We start from the raw sequence: 21,273 nt of genomic DNA, 5'->3' as shown, positions 1-21,273 counted from the left end.
GAGAGGCAAAAGAGAGAACATGCTAATTAGCACGAGTTCCTTAGAGACAGTTATACTGGGCAGCGAGCACAAACAAAACATTGTCTGGTTTCCTGGGCACAAGAAGAAGAAGAAGAAAAGATGCCAACAGTCATCTTAAGATTTATTGTACATGTACAGTCAAAGTCTTCACATTTTCAAATCACCATAATTGATCAAAATGACTGAAGAACTACTCGTGATTAAATTATTAGGTAAGAGCTACAAGTAAGGGCACATGTATAGAACCTGTAATGACAAGTTTTAGATGAAAGAAATATCATTCAACATTCACTGCCACAGCACAAAAATAAATTCCATCCAGTGGAAATATAAAATTCATTAACTTGAAAAACAATGGTCAGTGGTACCTAAAAGACTTTAGCCGTGAATGAAACTGATCGTTTTCCCCCTACCACAAATGCACCGCATCGGCCGAGATCTGCTTGTCGACAATTTTTTTGAAAATGGACACCATTTGTACATACACTTTTATAAAATTACAGAATAAGTCTGGGTTTAAAAAATATCAATAAATCAAATTAGAACAATATTGTCATTTAAGTCACTTCTGTCCTGCAACTCAAACTTTGGATGGACACAGCTCCTGCTTAAAAACATAGATAAAAACCAGGCTTTAACCAGCTCACTTTTTTCACTTTTAATCAGTGAATCCTAAAAATTGTTCTCACCAGTCCTGATCCTTGATTAAACACTGACCAGGACAATGCTGGTTTTGTTTGGAATTGTTTTTGGAAATGGTCCAGAATCCTTACAGTTGGTATGCACCAACAATGTCAACCATGCTGCCACCCATACGAACATGAAGGCCATGGACATGAATACACAGCTGCTGTTTTCCTCTCCTCCTCTGTGTAACCTTTATAAAACATTCACCAAACCATTCCTCTACTTGTCCTTTCAAGATGAACCTTTAACTAGGATTCAGATTACATGCTCAGTTAATCCTAAGCAGAGATACACATGCGTGCATGCACACACACACACACTTTATTTGAATGCATTTAAGATATGGCTGGAACAGAATGAATTCCCACCTTACAAGAACACATCTGAAATAGATCTGTGTTTATTTCATTTCAATAAATCTATGCTAATGCCAAAGCACTAGCAGTCTCCCAAGTTCCTGCTAACACTACTGGAGCCTGGTCTGCTATGAGGCAAGGGAGCTTGGAGGAATGTGATAAAGAAATTGCCTGGGCTTTATGGTAGGCCTCAGGGTACCTGGGTGACTTCTTTCACTCGACATTTTATAAAATATAATATGTAAACACAGAGTCATCTGATTTACCAACACCCATCCAAAAAAGGTACAAGTGGTATAGTACTATCTGTACAACATTCAAAATGGTCACACATAAGGCCTTTTCATCACAGTTATGGTTATGAATTGCTTAAATGCATCAAACACTGAGATACGCCGCCATTTAGTGGATCAGCCGGCCTATCTAATAAGGGCATTTACTACAATAAATGCTAATGTTAAAATTAGATCACAAATAAAATTATTTGGCTTTGTGACTCGAGTACACTTTTCCACCAATACAAGGTGATGTAGAGTTGGTCATGTTCTCCATGACCTTTTGAAAACAGCAGCTCGGGAGAGTGGTTTTTCCCAAGAAGAAACAAATCTTCGAAGCTGAAACAAGAGCCTATTTTTGTCACTTGGTCTACACCAAAAATTAGGTGTTGTTCCGAAGACAGGAAAGGATCATCATCATGAGTGCGCATTCTATAAAATGCAGCCAATTTAAGAAATCACGTTTCTGTCCAATCCCAACACAGACCTGTCAATCCCAATGGTGTAATAAGATAGAAGAATTTGGGGGGGGTTGAGCAGGGTGAGAAGTGAGATTGTATGAGCCCCCCAGTCCTTCTTCAATGTATTAACGCATTTTGTCTCAGGCCTCGGAGGTATACATTTCCTGCTGAAGCTTTTAGTGTTGAACACACAAAAACCTGCTGTACTGTAGTCTGCCCCTTTAAAAGCTAGCTCTGCTTTCCTTAATCCTTTAAACATGTCTTTTTCACATCCTAAAGCCTTCTCGCTATTACTATCTGCAGAACTCAAAAGACCTACTTTGGTACTTTCTCATATCTCGTACTATTCTCATATAGCAACCATTCTTATATCCTGAAACATGCCTACATGCTCACTATTTAAAATGATTGCCTTCTCTTTCTTTCAATCAACATATCATGTTTCTAGAACATTCTTCGTTTGAAATCTAACCATAACGACTCGGATTAGACCTCCAACACTGTTCAAATGCAGGGCTTGACTGGTCATGAGGCCTGCATGTTTCAGTGAGTGTGCTGTGACCCACTACTTAGGATGAGCCCTGGGGAGACCTGAGACAAAAGGCACAGTATGTGACACAAAGGAGAAGGTGGGTGGTTGAGGGTTTACCCTCCCTCTTCCTGTAATACTGTGTAGAAAATGAAATCCTGTAGTAGGGAAACGGGTTTGAAACAGGCACAGGGTAGTAGACTGTGTGCTTGATAAACATATATTTATATAATCCTTCTTTTATTCTCTCTCCCTTTTTTCCCCCCACACAGAGAGTTGCTTCAAAGAAAGGACAACACAAAGTGTTTGGGACATCTAAAAGTGCTTATTGTGAGGGCTTGTGTACACAGTGAGAGCCTTTACTGCCCCCACCCTACCCATATGGAGAAAACGTCTCTGGCAGAAAAATTCCTCTCCCCATGCATTCCCTCCGCCTGCTGCTATTTCTCTCCCTTCGTCTATGTGTCAAGAGAAGTTTGTGGTCTAGTCCAAGGCGAGACAAAGCCCTCTTGGCTCTATTCTGTGCTGAGAGAGGGGGAAAAAAGAAGGAAAAAAAACCTCTCCTCTTGCATCAATTTCTGCTGCCAGGGGAAAGACAACAAACACTATGCACCAAATCTGGTGGAACAGTCATCCCTCCTGATCAATCTCTCCTAGTAACAAGGGAAAAGGAAGAGGAATATAAATCATTTCCCTAACAGCTGCTTTCTCTGCTGCTCCAACAGGGCCTCCAGGTGATCTGCCCTCTTTAATGCAGCCTAGGACAACAACAAAAAAAAGGGACAGAAAGAAAAAGTGTCAGAAATGTTTTAAATTGTGGGCTAATTTTACATACCCCAAAGGCAAGTATGCATGTTTCTTTTCAAAGATAGTCTGTTATTTGCAAGATGGCTTCCACACCTCATGCTGCTTTCGCAAGGTGTTCACAGTTTCTTCCTTCTTTAAAATAGCTGACTTCACCCTTAAAAAAACAAAACAAAACAAAAAAAAAAACAGAAGGTACAAAGCCATGTTACTGCTTATCTAAAGTGCAGCATCTGTGACACATCTGCACACATCAGTTGTCATGAATAATGTCTAGGGTTGAAAAGATAAGCATCTGCTCTTTGTGCCTCTGTTCTTCTTACCGTTGGTGGACTTCAGCCAGCTCTTCTTCTTTCTCTCTGCTGAGTCGCTCCACCTCCAGTCTGAGTCTGGCACGTACCTCGGCCACCTCTACCTTCATCCTCCTGTTCTCGTCCTCCATAACAACTAGTCTCTCTGCAAACTCCTCTCTGATGACCTCAGCCAGGCTCCGCCGCTCTTCTGATAACTTATCCCGGATCTGCAACAGTAGACAGGGAGACTCTCTGTATATATATATGTGTGTGTGTGTGTGTGTGTGTGTGTGCACCATGGAAACAAGGACACCTCATCAACACAGCTGCTTGAGGAATGTGTCAGTAATCTCTCAGAGCCTTGCCCTCAACCATCGAAAGCCTACGGCAGCTTCTGAGTGTCAATTAGGATTTCCAGTTAGAGCATTTTTACATTGAAATGGAGAAATGGATCAGAATTATGCAAGTGTGTTCACTTGTGCTATATCCATCCATCCATTTTCTGTACTGATTATCCTACACAGGATGGTGGGGAGCCTGGAGCTTATCCCAGGGGACTTGGGGCACAAGGCAGAGGACACACCAGACAGGGTGCCAACCCATCACAGGGCACAATCACACACCCATTCATACACTACAATTTAGAGATGCCAATCAGCCTACAGCACATGTCTTTGGGATGGGGAGGAAACCCCCAGAGCACAGGGAGAACTTGCAAACTCTAATCAAACCCTCAACCCTGGAGGTGTGAGGCAAATATGCTAACCACTAAGCCACCTTGTCCAGTAAGCAATATATTACAGTCATTTAAGTTAGAATGATAGTGTTAAGACTGGTCATTGGATGTCCTCCTGTAGTGAGAATAATTATATAATGCAATTCTGGTAGCATTGCTGGTTATACCAGAGTGTTTCTGATACACATCAGTTGGCCTTTTCCATGAGACAAGCTTGGGATAACAATTGCTGGGAGAAGGTGCTGGAAATGTTGCCTTGAAAATAACATTAACAGAGAAGGCTTAAGCTAGCATGTACATCCACAATACCCTGATTTTTGTGAACTGTGGAGTTATTTTATAATTGCATAATTTACCTGCGTGATATCAGTGATCTCCTGCTCTCGTTGTGTGAGAAGGGACTGCAAGCGCATAAGCTCTCCTTCCATCTCAGTCTGTTTCTTCTTCATCTCCTGATGTTTCTCCAGAGCCACCAGCTCAGAGCGCTCTAGCTCTCGGAGTTCTGCTTCGTACTTTTCTCTCACTCGCTTTATACTGAACACACACAATCATCCACACAAACACACTGTAAATGATCTGTAAACACAGTGGAATTTTCTCAGGTTCTTATCGATTCATGTCTTGCTATTTACATTAGGTGCATGAAAGTTCACAGCACAGTTTAATTCCCTCTTCCACTCTTTATGATAATGTCACAGTTTCACATCACATCTTGTCATCATTGTACATTTTCTCTATACTGGGTTTGGGGCATCTCATGTGTCAAACACAAATAAAACAACTGTCTGGCAATCTATGCAGATATGAAAATCTTCTCAGTACAGGATAAAGGGGTTTGTTTTGTGTGGCGTGTGGTCAGGCGTCACTCCAGTAGCAACACAGTGCTGAGAATACACACATGTATTCAGCCAGTTAACACACAACTTTTCATGCTCACCGGTTGTCAGCAGCTCTCTCACACTCTTCTCTGGCGCTGCTCGTCTCATCTTCTAGCCTCCGAATGGCCAACTCAATCTCTTTGTCCCGCCCCTGGCGCACTTCCTCCTTCAACTCTCGTTCTCGGGTAAGCAGCCACACTTCCTGAGGAAACACAACCCTCTCAGTCACACTTTACGCACTGCAAGTTAGCGTTGCAGCGTTGTAGTGGTTAATATGTTTACCTCACACTTCTGGGGTGGTATACAGTACGTTTACATGTATATGTACGGCAGCTGTGGTTCAGTTAATAGAGTGATTTGTCCACTAATCGTAGCATTGGCAGTTTGATTCCTGGCCCACATGACTCCACATGCCAAAGTGTCCTCGGGAAAGACACTGAACCTTACAGTGAGGGAAAAAAGTATTCCATCCCCTGCTGATTTTGTACGTTTGCCCACTGACAAAGAAATGATCAGTCTATAATTTTAATGGTAGATTTATCTGAACAGTGAGAGACAGAATAACAAGAAAATCCAGAAAAACGCACGTCAAAAATGTTATAAATTGATTGGCATTTTAATGAGGGAAACATGTATTTGACCCCTCTGCAAAACATGACTTAGTACTTGGTGGCAAAACCCTTGTTGGCAATCACAGAGGTCAGACGTTTCTTGTAGTTGGCCACCAGGTTTGCACACATCTCAGGAGGGATTTTGTCCCACTCCTCTTTGCAGATCTTCTCCAAGTCATTAAGGTTTTGAGGCTGATGTTTTGGTAACTCGAACCAAAACCTTCTTTTGTGTTTCTTCCATTTGCGAATAAACGCATTAGCTGTTGTCACCTTCTCACCAAGCTGCTTGGCAATGGTCTTGTAGCCCATTCCAGACTTGTGTAGGTCTACAATCTTGTCCCTGACATCCTTGGAGAGCTCTTTGGTCTTGGCCATGGTGGAGAGTTTGGAACCTGATTGATTAATTGATTGTGTTGTGGATAAAAAAAATGTCATAAAATAAACATAAGGGAGACCTAGCATCCAGCAAAAGGGAGAAGAAGGAAAAACGGGCACCTAGACACATAGAAGCAGGATTAGGCGGACATTGACAGATTGGAATTACGAGCAATTTAAGAGCAGTAATAGTCAAAAAAGTCGAAAAGAAGTGTACGAGCTGAGGAGTGCTAAAAACACACACACACGCTCGTACAGTCAAGGGCGGGCAAGTAGACACAACATACATACGCACACACTCTCTCTTCCTCATACACACACATGAATAACTTTAATAATATCTTATAGTAATAGAGAACCATGAAGAGAGCCAGTTATAAGGGTGGCTAGGTCAAACTGCCCCGCCCTCGAGATAACGATAAGACCAGGGTCCCTCCCCGTTGTTTAGTCGTCTTGTCTACGTCATTTTATTTCCCTAGGTAATTGAGAATCCTGGTTTCTAACCACCTAAGGTAAATGAGAATCCTGGTTTCTGATTCTCTGTGTAATTCAAAACACTGGGTTTTTATTTTCTGGGTTATTAGAAATGCCTGGGTTCTGATTCTATGTGTAAGTGAAATAGGCCTTTTCTGGAAACATATGGGTTATCTAGTGTGTAAATACAGTATAAATACTGGAGCTTAAGCTCAGGGTAGGGGGATCACTTTTGAGAATTCTCATCGGTGTGGATCTCGTGTGGGGGAATGGAACAATAAAGCTGGACCCTTGCTTCTTCTCACTCACGGCTGGTGTATTTTTTCTATCTCCAACTGGGCTCAGAGGTAGATGTGAGTATTGGCTTCTAAGTTGAGTTTTAAATGTTTTTGGGTAATAGGCTAAATTTGAGCCAACAATTGCTTCTGTGGACAGGTGTCTTTTATACAGGTAACGAGCTGATATTAGGAGCACTCCCTTTAAGAGTGTGCTCCTAATCTCAGCTCGTTACCTGTATAAAAGACACCTGGGAGCCAGAAATCTTTCTGATTGAGAGGGGGTCAAATACTTATTTCCCTCATTAAAATGCAAATCAATTTATAACATTTTTGACATGCGTTTTTCTGGATTTTCTTGTTGTTATTCTGTCCCTCACTGTTCAAATAAACCTACCATTAAAATGATAGACTGATCATTTCTTTGTCAGTGGGCAAACGTACAAAATCAGCAGGGGATCAAATACTTCCCCCCCCTTCACTGTAAGTTGCTCCTGATGGCAAGCTAGCGCCTTGCATGGCAGCTCTGCTACAATTGGTGTGGGAGTGTGTGTGTGAGAATGGGTAAATGAGACACATTGTAAAACGATTTGTACTCCTCCAAGGTTAAAAAGCGCTATATAAGTGCCGACCATGTATGTTGACAAAGTGAGCAAAGCAGGTAAATGACATACTTAAATAATCACTACTGATCTCACATGACATTACTGGCCTGAATTCTCATCAAGTGCAATGATTATACTGATACTCAAAAGTTTCTGAACACCCTAGATTATTCTTTTCATTATACTTGATACAATTGAGCTCATTTCAAATGCTAAAAGTATTAGGTGTAAGTGAACTGAAAAATGTTTGCGACTTAGTCTTTGTGACTCAGCCATTTGGTTATTTGCAAAGGGATGGGGTGACAAGGATTTTATTCCAGCCGAATAATATTAAAAGAAAACACCCTTGGGCAATGAACTTCTCTCACAAAGATAACATGTCATTTATAGGCACTCCCCCCTCCAAAGTACTTGTCCCATTTAGGTTGGTGACAATCATCTACTCGAACAACAGGAGGACAAAAGCATTCTGTGGTTTACAAACCATTAACATGAAACAGGGTGGTGGAATACACTTGTAAGCAGCCATTATCTCCATGTCATCACCTAACAATTTAAAGCCTGTCCATATTTTCAATCATGTGACTTTCTATTGCTAAGCAATAGCAGTAAACCATGCTACTATTTTATTTAAAAGGACACAGGATAACTACAGGGTACTATAAACATTATAATTATGGGGTCGAAACAAGGTAATCTGAAGGTCAGAATCATGAATTTACTTGTAACCACTGGAAAGTCAGACTTTTACACAAATTACATACACAGATGTCCATATATAGACTCAGACACACTGAAATTTATGTCCCTATATTTGGGGCCAAAACCAACGATTCTACCATGACACAGTTTGTGCCAAGTCTGTATCTCACCATTTTCCTGCAAACTTTTCTAGATCATGGTAGTGTTTCAGTATGCACTAAAGCCACAGATAGAAAAAAAATATCCTAAAATAATTGTTTTACTTGGAAAATTAAGTATCACCTTTCTTGGAACGTCACTTCTGCAATCAAACATGTGAACCGGAACTATAAGTGCTATTATTCTAGGTGAACAGTCTTCGCCTTTTTAATGACAACTGAACTGTTTACTGTCTCTCACTAGGCTGCTGGGAGCAATTTTGATTCAGTGGTTATCACCAGCTTTGGCTTCAGAAGCTCTTTTGCATACAAAATTGTGGTAACACCCACTCAAAAAGTGTAAACCTGTATAACAGCTTAAAAGCCATCTTTTGATTCAATCATTTGTTTTTTTTTTTACTAAATCAATGTAACCCTGTTTCAATATTTATCATCAAATGTCAGTGTCTTTCACTTTGCTTTTAACCGTTTCTTTGTTTTGTAAGGTTTGTTTTAGGTCTTTGAGCTGCATTGTGGGCAGTTTCTATGAAATGTGCCAAATAGCACAAAAATACGTCATTATATTTAATGAAATCTTTTCTTAGAGTGGAACAGATCGTCCTTTACAACTTTCTCTTAAATACAGAAATAAAACAGTTCACACAATGACATACTTCCTTTTTCATGTAATTTTCTTCCCAGGTCTGTCTCTCAATTTCCAGCCGTTCCCGCAAAGCCTTCATTTCCACCTAAACACAAAAACAACCCCACCCCCAACATAACATAAGAGGAGTTTACATGGCTAATAAGTCAAAAAACATAACATTTAGCAAATAATTCCTGAGTGCTGCAGATCACTTGTACTGGACAAGTGATATACAGTATAACAGAAGTTTGTTTTGGACTTTAAACACAAATCACATGCATGTAGTGCTCACGATTCCAACAAGCAGCAGAGTTCATTACTGTCCACTACATGTGTGTATTTTCTTTTCTTTTTTGTGTGTGTATGTGCTTGTAAAGGTCTAGTGATTTACGTAGTAATAATTGCCATGCAAGAAAAATTTCAGACTTTGACAATGAAGTCAATTTCTAATAGCTATATCTATCTATAGACTCATTTTCAATGAAAGAGTTAGCATGGAGATGTAGATGAGATGTGAGATACAGTGTACTGCCTTCACCACAGCATAATTATAGACTGTTATACATACAGTGCCTGCCACTAATATTGGCACCCTTGGTAAATATGAGCAAAGAAGGCTATGAAAAATCGTCTGTATTGTTTAACCTTTTGTCAATTTTTTTTCACAAAAATATTGTACTCTCATGGAAATCAAACAATTGCAAAGAAAACACGTTTTTCAAAAAAAAAAAAAAAAAAAAAAAAAAAGTTAAATATAGGTGTGCCACAATTATTGGCACCCCTATGAATTCATATGAGTAAAACATATTTGGAGTATATTCCCAGTGATGGGTTTAAAAAAAATAATAATAATAAATAAAAAATTGTATAACTGGGTGACTAGGAACAGGAGTTCAACCATGACTTCCTGTTTCACATACGAGGTAACACTAATTTGGTAGGCCAAATTCCCTTAGTCATTCAAAACAATGGGTAAGAGCAAGGAATATAAATGGAAAGTGGCTATAAGAAAATAGCACACTATATTCTTAATTTTTTTAATGATGTATTCAAAATGGATATAGAACATTAAAACTATACCTTCTTAACCCTTTACTTTTTAGGAAAATACAAGATATAAATCACATCCAAATCACTTGAGACCATTACTGTAATGTAAAATAAATCATGATTTTTTTTTTTGCTCAATAAACAACTTAATTTTTTCTACACAAAATCCCAATTAACTAAAAAATATTTAGTTTCAGACATTAGTGAACTAATTTTCCTAAAATTAGTTTTTGGGCTTTTTTTTTCTTTGTAATTTTACCTACAAATGTCCGTTCTAAACAGTGTATTATGTATCGTGTACGTCACAAATATTGCAATATTTTATTCAAAAATAATATTTTTGATACATTTGGTTATATTTTAGACCTGAATAACAGGTATAAATAAGCTTTAATGTATAAACACGTTGGATTTTCTATTTTTATTTCAGGAATAATGTTCTTTTTTGTTTATTTTTTTTTTTTACTGATTGTATTCCTAAACACAAAATCAGTTAAAAAAATTTAAATAATTGATACTTAGAAAAAGGTATTCATACAGAATATAATACATTTTATGCAATAAAAAACATCGAAAGAATCTAGATGTTTTATATAATTTAATCATGAAAGGGTTTATGCATAATTTAAATCGTGTGCATGGTTTATTTAGGTGAGCAAAAAGAAAATACATGAGCACAATTTCATTAGCACAAATACTATATATATATTATATATATATAAATAAGCAGTTCTCTCTTGCATGAACATTATGAGTACCTGTAACTTCTAGTAACTTTTAATGGTCTCAAAGCTTCTGGATATTTTGCATTAGCCAATTATTGACACTGATAATGGCTTCGAGTCTCGATATAAAGCTTGTCTGCCCTTTCCGGACAAAATAGGAGCATGCAACTCAATCCAGCTATACCAGGGGTGTCCAGTCTTACCCGCAATCAAGCAGGAGCCACACCTGATCGCACCTGTTTAATCAGCTGATCTTGGCTTTCAAGAGACTCAGGAGAGGCTTCTGCTTGATTGGAATGAAAACCTGCACCCACACCGGCCCTATCCGCATAAGATTAGACAATAATCTTGCACACATGTTATAATACAGAATGTTTTACAGGTCTGTTGAATTTTCTAAATAGCATTCCGAAATAAACAGCAATTTAGTCTGCACTTGCGCTTTCAGGGCTTTACCTGGTGCCGTCTCTCCTGCTCCTCTCTGCTCTTCTCCATCTCTTCCCTTAGAGTGCGATTAGCCAGAGAGCTGTTGTTCTCCAACTGAGTCTTCAACTCCTCCAGCTCAGCATGCTGCCTGTAATACATACACATGAGTTTAAGCTTAAGCTTCGATCTGTCAGTAGTACAGTGACAAATGAACGAAGCTCAAGTGATCATTTAATTTTTAGTTGCAAAACTGAAACTGTATGAATGTTGACTGACCTGGCAGCTTGTTGGGCAAGTCGCTCCTTCTCATCAGCAACTTCCTTGTAGAGCCGTCTTCTCTGTTGCTGTAGGGCATTCTCTTCTTCCTGCAGCTGCTTCTCAAACCTAACACACACAGCTTCATACAGTTACACAGTCCTAACCTGTACACTATAATTATGAAGAAGAATTCTCAAGATGCCCCTCGCAAAAACAGCAATGTCTTTTGGATGAGACATTAAACCGAGGCCCTGACGCTCTGTGGTCATTAAAAACCCCAGGACACTTCTTGTAAAGAGTAGGGTGTCTTGGCGAAACTCCCCCATTGGACCTTATCCATCGTGGCCCCCTAATAATCCCCATACCTGATTTGGCTACATCATTCTCCTCTCCACCAATAGCTGGTGTGTGGTGGGTGTTCTGGTGCACTATGGCTGTCGCCGCATCATCTGGGTGGATGCTATACACTAGTGGTGGTTGAGAAGACACATCTTCCCCTTACCCACTATGTAAAGTGTGTTGAGTGTCTAGAAAAGCACTATATAAATGTAACTAATCAACTACATGATACAGAAATGTAACCCTAGAGATAATATCTCATATCTGATCAATGAGCTGTGAATTTTCCGGTATATTTTCACACAAGGTTGAAAGGGTAATGCAGAATCAGACTCAATTACCCTTTCAAGGATACCATATACGATTAAAGTTTACATTACTAATGCTAATGACTGGCAGCATTTTGTAAGGGAGAGTATAGTGGATGTGTTCTCTATTTTCTGTCCTAATAAAGGTTCTTTGTGTTCAAGGTTCTTTGACTTTACACAGCTGCACAGTGTACCTTTGCTTAGCGAGCTCCCTCTCACGCTGGCACTGTTCGTCTCTCTCGCTTTCCAGCTGCTGTCGGAGCTCCTCAATCTGTCTGACATAGCGCTGTGCTGCTCTCTCGTCTGCTTGCAGCAATTCGGCCTCGTGCACCACCTTCAGCTTCTTCAGCTCCTGCTTGTGCTTGGAGATCAGCTTTTGGATCTCTGGCTCCAGGCCTGAACATGCATACGTGAGTATATGTTATACAAAAGTGACATTTCAAAAGATCTTGGTAGTTCTAGGAAATTAGTAAAACAAGCCTATTAGTAAGAGGTTAGTGTAGTGTTGGTCAAAACAAAGAAAAATCTTATTGTAATGAACTGTAATATCCTTGTTTGCCTTTATTTTCACCTCACCACATTTGTGTGCATGTACAAATTTGAGCATTTCCCCCCGTATTTTACCTACTCTGTCACAGAGTACTCACAGCCAGTTGCATACAAATTTTGTGTAACAGTTCGGATGGCTGACGTAACTGAATGGGACAGACATTTTACCCGATTATGCCACTCAGGAGATAGATCTCTGACAGCTCAGCCGAGGGGGGACTGGAAGAGGAGCTGGCAGGATAATTGGTTTCACCAGCTCACCTTTGACAGTGATTTCCTTGATCTTCTTGGTCTTCTCATCAATCCACTTCTCTCGCCGGACCTTTTCTGTGGCACTCATCAACTCTTTCAGTTTTTTAATCTCCTGAGATTGGGAAGAAAGAGGGATTGAGAGAATAAAGGGATAAAGAAATGAAAAAACAGAACTTTTCACTGTAGCCAAAAGGCTAGCTAAAGGGTGTGTGTGTGTGGGGGGGGGGGGGGGGGGGGGGGGGGACAAAGAATGCATTTTGGTCTGTTATACACCCTACAACTCTAACCTTCAAGACACACAGAGCAATCGTTTAAGCATAGTCCTCAAAAATAATTCTCAAAATTGGTAAAACATGGAATAAATATAATACTTTATTAAAGCACACTAGATGGCCAGAAGTTTGTGGGCACCCGAGTATTACACCCATATGTGGGTATTCTTCCCTAAACTGTTGCCACAAAGTTGGAAGCACACAATTGTATAGGATGTCTTAGTATGCTGTAGCATTAAGATGTCTCTTCACTTGGACTAAGAGCCCCAAACATGTTCCAGCATGGCAATGCCCCTGTGCACAATGTAAAATAAAGTCATGGCCTACCAAGGTTGGAGTGGAAGAACTCCAGTGTCCTGTACAGAACACCGAATGCACCCCAGGCCTCTTCACCCAACATCAGTGCCCAACCTAATGCTCTTATGGCTGTATGAACAAATGTCCACACAGCTACTCTCCAAAATCTACTGGAAAGCCTTCCCAGAAAAGTGGAGGCTATTAGAACAGCAAATAAGGGACGAACTCGTTGAAAAGGCACAGATGGGTGTAATAGTCAGGTGTCCACATACTTTTGGCCATATAGCGTATAACTAAAATATTGTTGCTTTTTTTAAAGAGATGAGTAACTCAAATGACTGTGCAATGTAATTCAATAGTATTCATCAGCAGGTAAAGGGGAGTGTGCAAAAATAACAAAAATGAAAGGGTTAAAATGATACAGATTTCAAATGAAGCTGCATTCATTAATTTAGAAAGGAATAAAACATGGGGCATGGTGTTATAGCAAAATAATCAGTCGATGACATTCTAGTGAGATGCGGCTCAATGCGAAGCATAGTTATGGTGATCACCCCAAAATATTTTATTCCTCTATTATATTATACCACAGCAATTTGCCAATGAAGACAGCTTTTATTTATTAAAGAATGACTACTTTTTTAATCAATTTTTACTTACACTCAATGTTGTCACTTACATTAAACCTAATATACACAGATGTTCCCTCAACACAAAAAATAACATTAATAATAATAATAATTTCTGTTATTGAGAAACCAGAAAGTATCAAATTCTCTGTCCTGAAGACTTTCCTGTGGTGAAAAGATTACTGACGGTTACTGAAAGCTCTGAAACTGGAGACTCCTTCCATAAATGTTAAATAAACCTTCACCAGATCAAGGTTTAGACATTTAACATCACGGTTTCTTTATTTTTTTTTATTATTAGCCTTAGATTAGGTGAAGCATCCACCATATAAGTTCCCATGTATGAACAGTTACTATAGAAATGTTTGTCTTGCAACCACTGTCAAAATATTCTGTTAAATTAATGAACAACAAATTCTAACCAATTGGATTGGAGAATTCAACAGTGCCGTGGTATAATTAACTTGACTGACTTATGTTTCAGACTAATGATGGCTTTCAACATCTGTGTATGTCTACTTCAGATGAACATGTAGTCAACAGGCAGTGTTACACCTGTGAATTGAGCACTGTGCCTGCTTCACTACACAAAACCACACTGTTTTCTGGCACACTATATTTACTTTCATGCAAAATAAATAAATAAATAAATAAATAAAAATAATAAAAAAAACACGCTAGAGGAAAGGAAACTTTCAGACGTGTCCTTCAGAGAAGTGAAGGATGGGGTGGTCATGACTCAGTGGAAAATCCAAATGTCTTGTTTTCAGAGGAGCCTGCAACTATTTTATTTGATCATTTAAGGGCAGAAAGAATAAATACACACAATGACATAACGTTTAACTGAGCTGGCCACAGTAAACATTCTATAAAAGACTGATTTATTACAAAACGTCCACTAGCTTGTAAAGGGTGTGCCTGTTACTCTTCAAGTCTGCATGTCTGACTTTATTACAGGCTTCTCACAGCAGGGTATAATGATGCTGTTTGCAATGGATCCTTGAACAGTTTTATCATTCGTTTTCACTATGTTCACTGTTAAGCATTTTATTATGCACTTTTAAGTCTCCCTACACCTGATAGACATTCAAGTGTCAGCAAAAGCTTGTGAAGGAAAGCAATGAGATGATAAAAGTATGGAGATTGGAAATGGAAACACAAGCATTACCTCACACAAGGGACCCAGAATTTGCCACAGCTACAGCCAGAGGAACAAATAAGCAGAGGGGCAGAGAAAAACAGTCATGGAAAGAAAGAGAGAACAGTTAAAGAAAGTGAAAGCAAAAGCATTGTTGCAATCAGGCACATGCATCCCCCTACACCATTCTACATGAAAAGTTTATGGTAAGATAAATAAACATCAGGGGTTACTATTAAAGCTGAACAGTGACTGCAACATTTTGCTTGCTAAAAAAAGAAATAAGATCTAAAAGGTCTGCAACTGAGTCAAATCAACCCAGTAGTCTTCACGTTCTAGGTTTGAAAAGAGCACACATGCAGAGCAAGCAAGCAGGTAAGCCCCCTAGTGTCAACATAACACTAATGCAGGAAGTATTAAAAGCATTATAAGCTAGTGTAGTGTCACTAACAAACACCAGAGGTCTCATTTATCAAAGTGTGTGTAAAACAAGTACTAAATTTGCCACCCATACTCACAAGAAAACTGGTATTTATCACATGTGCATACACAGCTGTATGAAAAGGCCATTGCTAAATCTCACACATTGTAAACTGATTTGTTAGTGCACAGCCACACTCATTTGCATAAATAAAACTGCCCTCAGATCATCATACATGATAAACAACTTCCCTTTAAAAAGGTACACTCATACCTACTCATACTTACAGTGACTCGCAGCAACAAAGAGACCATTCATTTTCAATGAGAACTGGCGACTTCCAGCGACAGCAACTGTTGGTGACTAGATGTGGGCGTGTCCAGCGAGGCGACAAAGTTGAGAAAATTTGAACGTTATTTCAAATTTGGAGCGACTCGGTGCAGTGACTACCAATGGGAATCCGCCATGCTGCATGCGAGTCTGAATTGTTTCGTGGACCCAGACAGTCCGGCACTGGTGCTTTCGCTACAGATAGATAGCTGCAATGGCAGAGAGCACACACTGCTCCTTCATTCCGTTGGATATGATGCATATATATACACTGGTGAATTTTATATGCACATGCGCTCCCTCCAGAATGTTTCGTTTAGTGGCAAGAAAACTGGTTTGTTGTCAAAAGTGGAATGTTAGTTGTGCCACCCGCTGATAAATGTTACTATGGCTACCAGCAGTAGGAATGCCTACTGGCGACTTCATATTACAGCGACTGGCGACTTGCAGCGATAATCATTGTCTACTGTGCTTTTAAGGTACATTCACAAATACAGTGAAGTAAAGATACGGTTACATGAAGCAGAGCAAAACAAAAACGGTTTATATATATATATATATATATATATATATATATATATATATATATATATATAAAATATTATATTATATTATATTATATTATATTATTATATTATATTAAAAAAAAACCTGTGAGTATATCTGTATTTTATTTACCCAGTTACATCTAGAAACTCTGCTATGGCATGACAATTCTGCATTTTTGATGTTTCCACTGCTGATTTTGGAAATGTAACGCATTGCAGCATGAGCGATATGAATGAAGGTAAGACATGTCAATATAGTTGTCAATTCAGTTGGTGGAGAAATGCCAGTCCCGTCTCCAATGCCTGTAGCTATAAGTCCAAGAACAAATCAAGTAAAACTAAATTGGGCAAACAAAAGGACTGATGGTCCATTCCTCACTCTCAGCATGGAATTTCCACTGGTGGTAAAAACACATTCCCTCTGCAAAGCTACATGACTCCAATCTTCAAACAAGGCATAATCCCAATCAATCTTTAAATGTACCTTTTATACGATTTTACTTTTCCATTCCATCAGTCATCTGTCCACACCTTGTGAGCACTGAAATCAGTAATTACTCTCTCAATTAAGCGGATATGATGTACGTGAAATAGAAGCTCTGCATAGTCAGTTTACCTGCTATCTTTCATGCTTACGCATGGTTAGGAGTGTGCGGAAATATAAACAAATCCTTACGCATAAGCAAAACTTGATAAATCCCCATTCGATGCATAGAAATGTGCATACACATGGTTTATGAGCAAAACTATACATACACACGGTTGATAAATGAAGCCCCAGGTCTGACTATCAGCCTGATGATAAAATATAGTGAATTATATAGGGTGAGGATTACAACTCACCAGTTCATGCTGCTCCTGCATCTGGTTGATCTTTTTTGTGTATTTCTGGTCGACCTGTTTGAGCTCAGCCACCACACCCTCACAGCGCTCACTCAGGGCCTTCTTGTCATCAATCAGCTGAGAACAAGAGATAGGAGTTTCAAACCACAAGCTGTACAGTTTCACTTCTTTTTGGGGACACGACCCATTGAGTTCAAAGCCCAGCACTACTAAGCTTCACAGTTGGGTCCTTGAGAAAGATCCTTAAAGAGCCTCATTGGCTCGGTCATTTCCTGTCTCAAATGTAAATTGCTTTGGATAAAAGTGTCAGACAAATGTAAAAGCTTTGTGACTGTTTCTTCCCAATACTGATATTATGTACAAATGAATACAAAGTACATTTCTGAACTAAAAGGTCTGTAGGGACTTTTATATGGAAGGCATATAACAAGGTGATAAAACGGGGATGTAATTCCAGAATTATAATCGGTAGCAGCGTTTCTCAAATCCTGGTCCTGCTCTAACCATTGTTGTTAATTAGCCGATGAAGTGTACAAACACTTCTACTTTCTTCTGAATACTGCTCCTGCATTTCCAGTTCATTCACTACACTTGCAATGGAATTATTTTACAGTCCATGTCTGCAAGTGCTCCTGAAGATGAATATCAAATAGACATTCATTTGATATGCAAGAATACTTGAAAACTGTATTCTTCATCACACATAAGCTAGTACAAAAGGTAAGAAAATACCAATTTGTACACATACATGCATACTCATAACTTATACATGCATACATACATGCATGCATACATGCATGCATACATGCATGCATACATGCATGCATACATACTCACAACTTATACATGCATACATACATGCATGCATGCATGCATACAACATGCATGCATGCATACATACAACATACATGCATGCATACATACAACATACATGCATGCATACTCACAACTTATACATGCATACATGCATACATGCATGCATACATACATACAACATACATGCATGCATACTCACAACTTATACATGCATACAACATGCATGCATGCAACATGCATGCATACATGCATGCATACATACAACATACATGCATGCATACTCACAACTTATACATGCATACATACATGCATGCATACTCACAACTTATACATGCATACATACATACTCAACTTATGCATGCATACATACTCACAACTTATGCATGCATGCATACAGACATGCATACTCACAACTCATGCATGCATACAAACATGTATACTCACAACTCATGCATGCATACAGACATGCATACTCACAACTCATGCATGCATACAGACATGCATACTCACAACTCATGCATGCATACAGACATGCATACTCACAACTCATGCATGCATACAGACATGCATACTCACAACTCATGCATGCATACAGACATGCATACTCACAACTCATGCATGCATACAGACATGCATACTCACAACTCATGCATGCATACAGACATGCATACTCACAACTCATGCATGCATACACACACACACACAATCCACTTTAAAAGTTTTAACACCTGTTAAACTGCCCATTCAAGTAGTTATCTAATCAGCCAATCATGTGGCAACAGTGCAACACAAAATAAAAAAAAATCATGCAGGTACAGTTCAAGAGCTTGTTCACATCAGATATCAGAATGATCTCTGTAACTTGGTTGATCGTGAATGATCGTGCCATGGTTGTTGGTGCCAGATGGGCTGGTTTGAGTAGTTCATAAACTGCTGGTCTCCTGGGATTTTCACACACAACAGTCAATACACACAAAACACTGAGTGGGCGACAGTTCTGTTAGTGGAAACGCCTTGTTGATAGAGTTCAGAGGAAAATGACCTGATTGTTTTTTAGCTGCCAGGAAGGATAGTAACTCGTATAATCACGCTTTACAACTGTGGTGAGCAGAAAAGCATCTCAGCATGCACAAAACATCGACCTTGAGGTGGATGGGCTACAACAGCAGAAGACCACATTGGGTTCCACTCCTGTCAGCCACTAACAGTAATCTAAGGCCATCATGGGTATAGATATTTCATTTCGTCTACAATCAGCATTACAGGTACCTGGTCAATGAAAGCCAGGTGTCTTTGAATTGTAGCCTCATATTGTTGTTTCTGAAGTTGGAAGTTGTGGTTGAGCTCCTTCTCAGTCTCCTTCACATGACGGAGCGTCAGCTCTCTCTGCTGGGTCTGCAGGCACAAAACCACTCGTCAGTTTGTACTCACCAGCAGTAAATGCTATGTTTTGGTATTCATAACAGCTGTCTAGACAGACATGCAAATAATGCACTTGTTGTACACAATGCATGTGTACAAGGTTACCAGTGCGGTCTGTAGCAGGGTGACAGTGCGTTTCTTTTCCTCCAGCTCCAGTTTGAGTCTCATCATAGAGCCGGTAACCTCAGCAGCAGTAGCAGAAGCCTGATCCACTGCAGCCAGCTCCTCCTCAGACAACAACACCTACACAAACACATACAAAGCAAAAACTATAGGAATGAAAGAAACTAAAGCCTTCTTATTTGTCCGTTTTATCTGTTTATGACTTAATATGATAGGACATAGTTCATATGTTTATGATCTGGTTCACATGTTTACAACTCAGCATGATCTGTTTCACATGTGTATGACTTAATATCGTACTATGACATGTTTCACTTGATTACGACTTAATATGACTCAAAATGATCTGTTTTACTCGTTTATGACTTATGATACTCTGACTTAGTTCACATGTTTATTACTCAATATTATCTCTTTCACTTGTTATGACTTAATATGATAATACGACATGTTTGACGTTTGTGACTCAATATGAGATGTTTCACATGTTAATGATTCACTATGATCCGTTTCACATGTTTATGACTTAATATTATACTTTGACTTTGTTTCACGTTTTTGCCTCTATATGAATTTTTCACGTTAATGACTTAATATGATACTATTACATGTTTCACATGTTTATGACTCTATATGATCTGTTTCACTTGTTAACGACTCAATATGATCGATTTCACATGTTTATGACTTAATATGAATCAATATGAGATGTTTCACATGTTAATGACTTCTTATTTGAAAAATAAATAATATTAATATGGACAGTAAGCAGAAAAAAAAAACAAGTGGATCAAATCAAAGTTCTTAGCAGTACCTCTCTATGTGATCCCGAGGTAACTGAACGTGGCCTTTCCTGCTCGGACTTCTCCATCTCATCCAGGAAGCTCATGATGCTCTGCAGTTTGGCTTCGGACAGTAAAGCCCCAGCATCTGACAAGGCTGGGCTCTGACTCAGCTGTCCGTGCCTCTCGACGTTATCTGTGGTTAGGGTGATCGACTCTCCGTCCTGAAGTGGTGAGTTGGAGGTTAGAACGGAGTAGTGTTCTCAAAGCATGACCAGTCTGTATATCAATTTTGTTAAGAAAAATTCTAATTCTAATTCTAATCTAATTCTTTCTTGAAGTCGATCATAAATGTTCAACCACATCCACATCCACTACAACAGCTGCATATATATGCTCAGCAAAAAAAGAAATCCTCTCACATTCAACAGCTTTTATTTCCAGCAAATTTCTTAACATGTGTAAATATCTGTATTAACATAAAAACATTCAACAACTGAGACATAAACTGGACAAGTTTCACAGACATTTGATGAACAGAAATGGAATAATGAGTGCCTGAACAAAGTGGGGGTCAATATCAAAAGTAACAGTCAGAATCTGGTGGCCTCCAGCTGCTTTGACTACTACAGTGCATCTCATCCTCCTGGACTGGATTTGTCAGATTTGTCAGTTCTGGCTGTGAGATGTTACCCCACTCTTCCACCAAGGCAAGTTCTCGATCACATCAGGGTGGACACATGGTTACATGCAATTTCCACTGCCAGGACGATCAGCTGTCCTTCCTGTCTCCCTGGAGCACTGTCTTAGATGTCTTACATTACAGACATTGCAGTTTATTGCTCTGGTCACAACTGCAGTCCTCATGCCTCCCTGCAGC

General features: G+C 39.2%; 1 protein-coding gene across 3 annotated transcripts in view; it reads right to left on the bottom strand.

Moving 5' to 3' along the window:
- Positions 1-129: 129 nt before the first annotated feature.
- cep131 (centrosomal protein 131) overlaps positions 130-21,273 on the bottom strand; it is a 34,150-nt gene continuing 13,006 nt past the window's right edge. For 2 of the 3 annotated variants that reach the window (XM_017483136.3, XM_017483137.3), the window contains exons 13-27: positions 20,426-20,617; positions 19,594-19,731; positions 19,336-19,461; positions 17,251-17,367; positions 15,139-15,168; positions 12,782-12,884; positions 12,166-12,367; positions 11,343-11,450; positions 11,097-11,214; positions 8,894-8,968; positions 5,100-5,242; positions 4,519-4,696; positions 3,457-3,653; positions 3,230-3,290; positions 130-3,087 (exon numbers count right to left, since the gene is read on the bottom strand). In XM_017483136.3, the coding sequence (XP_017338625.1) occupies positions 3,016-3,087; positions 3,230-3,290; positions 3,457-3,653; positions 4,519-4,696; positions 5,100-5,242; positions 8,894-8,968; positions 11,097-11,214; positions 11,343-11,450; positions 12,166-12,367; positions 12,782-12,884; positions 15,139-15,168; positions 17,251-17,367; positions 19,336-19,461; positions 19,594-19,731; positions 20,426-20,617 (1,860 nt within the window). In that variant the 3' untranslated portion in view covers positions 130-3,015. The remainder of the gene's footprint in view (positions 3,088-3,229; positions 3,291-3,456; positions 3,654-4,518; positions 4,697-5,099; positions 5,243-8,893; positions 8,969-11,096; positions 11,215-11,342; positions 11,451-12,165; positions 12,368-12,781; positions 12,885-15,138; positions 15,169-17,250; positions 17,368-19,335; positions 19,462-19,593; positions 19,732-20,425; positions 20,618-21,273) is intronic. The other variant, XM_017483138.3, reaches the window with a different exon arrangement.

This window comes from Ictalurus punctatus, chromosome 13 (assembly GCF_001660625.3).
Source record: "Ictalurus punctatus breed USDA103 chromosome 13, Coco_2.0, whole genome shotgun sequence".
NCBI lineage: Eukaryota > Metazoa > Chordata > Actinopteri > Siluriformes > Ictaluridae > Ictalurus > Ictalurus punctatus.
Note: the sequence above shows the minus strand (reverse complement) of the source record. Positions and strands in the feature narration are given on the sequence as shown.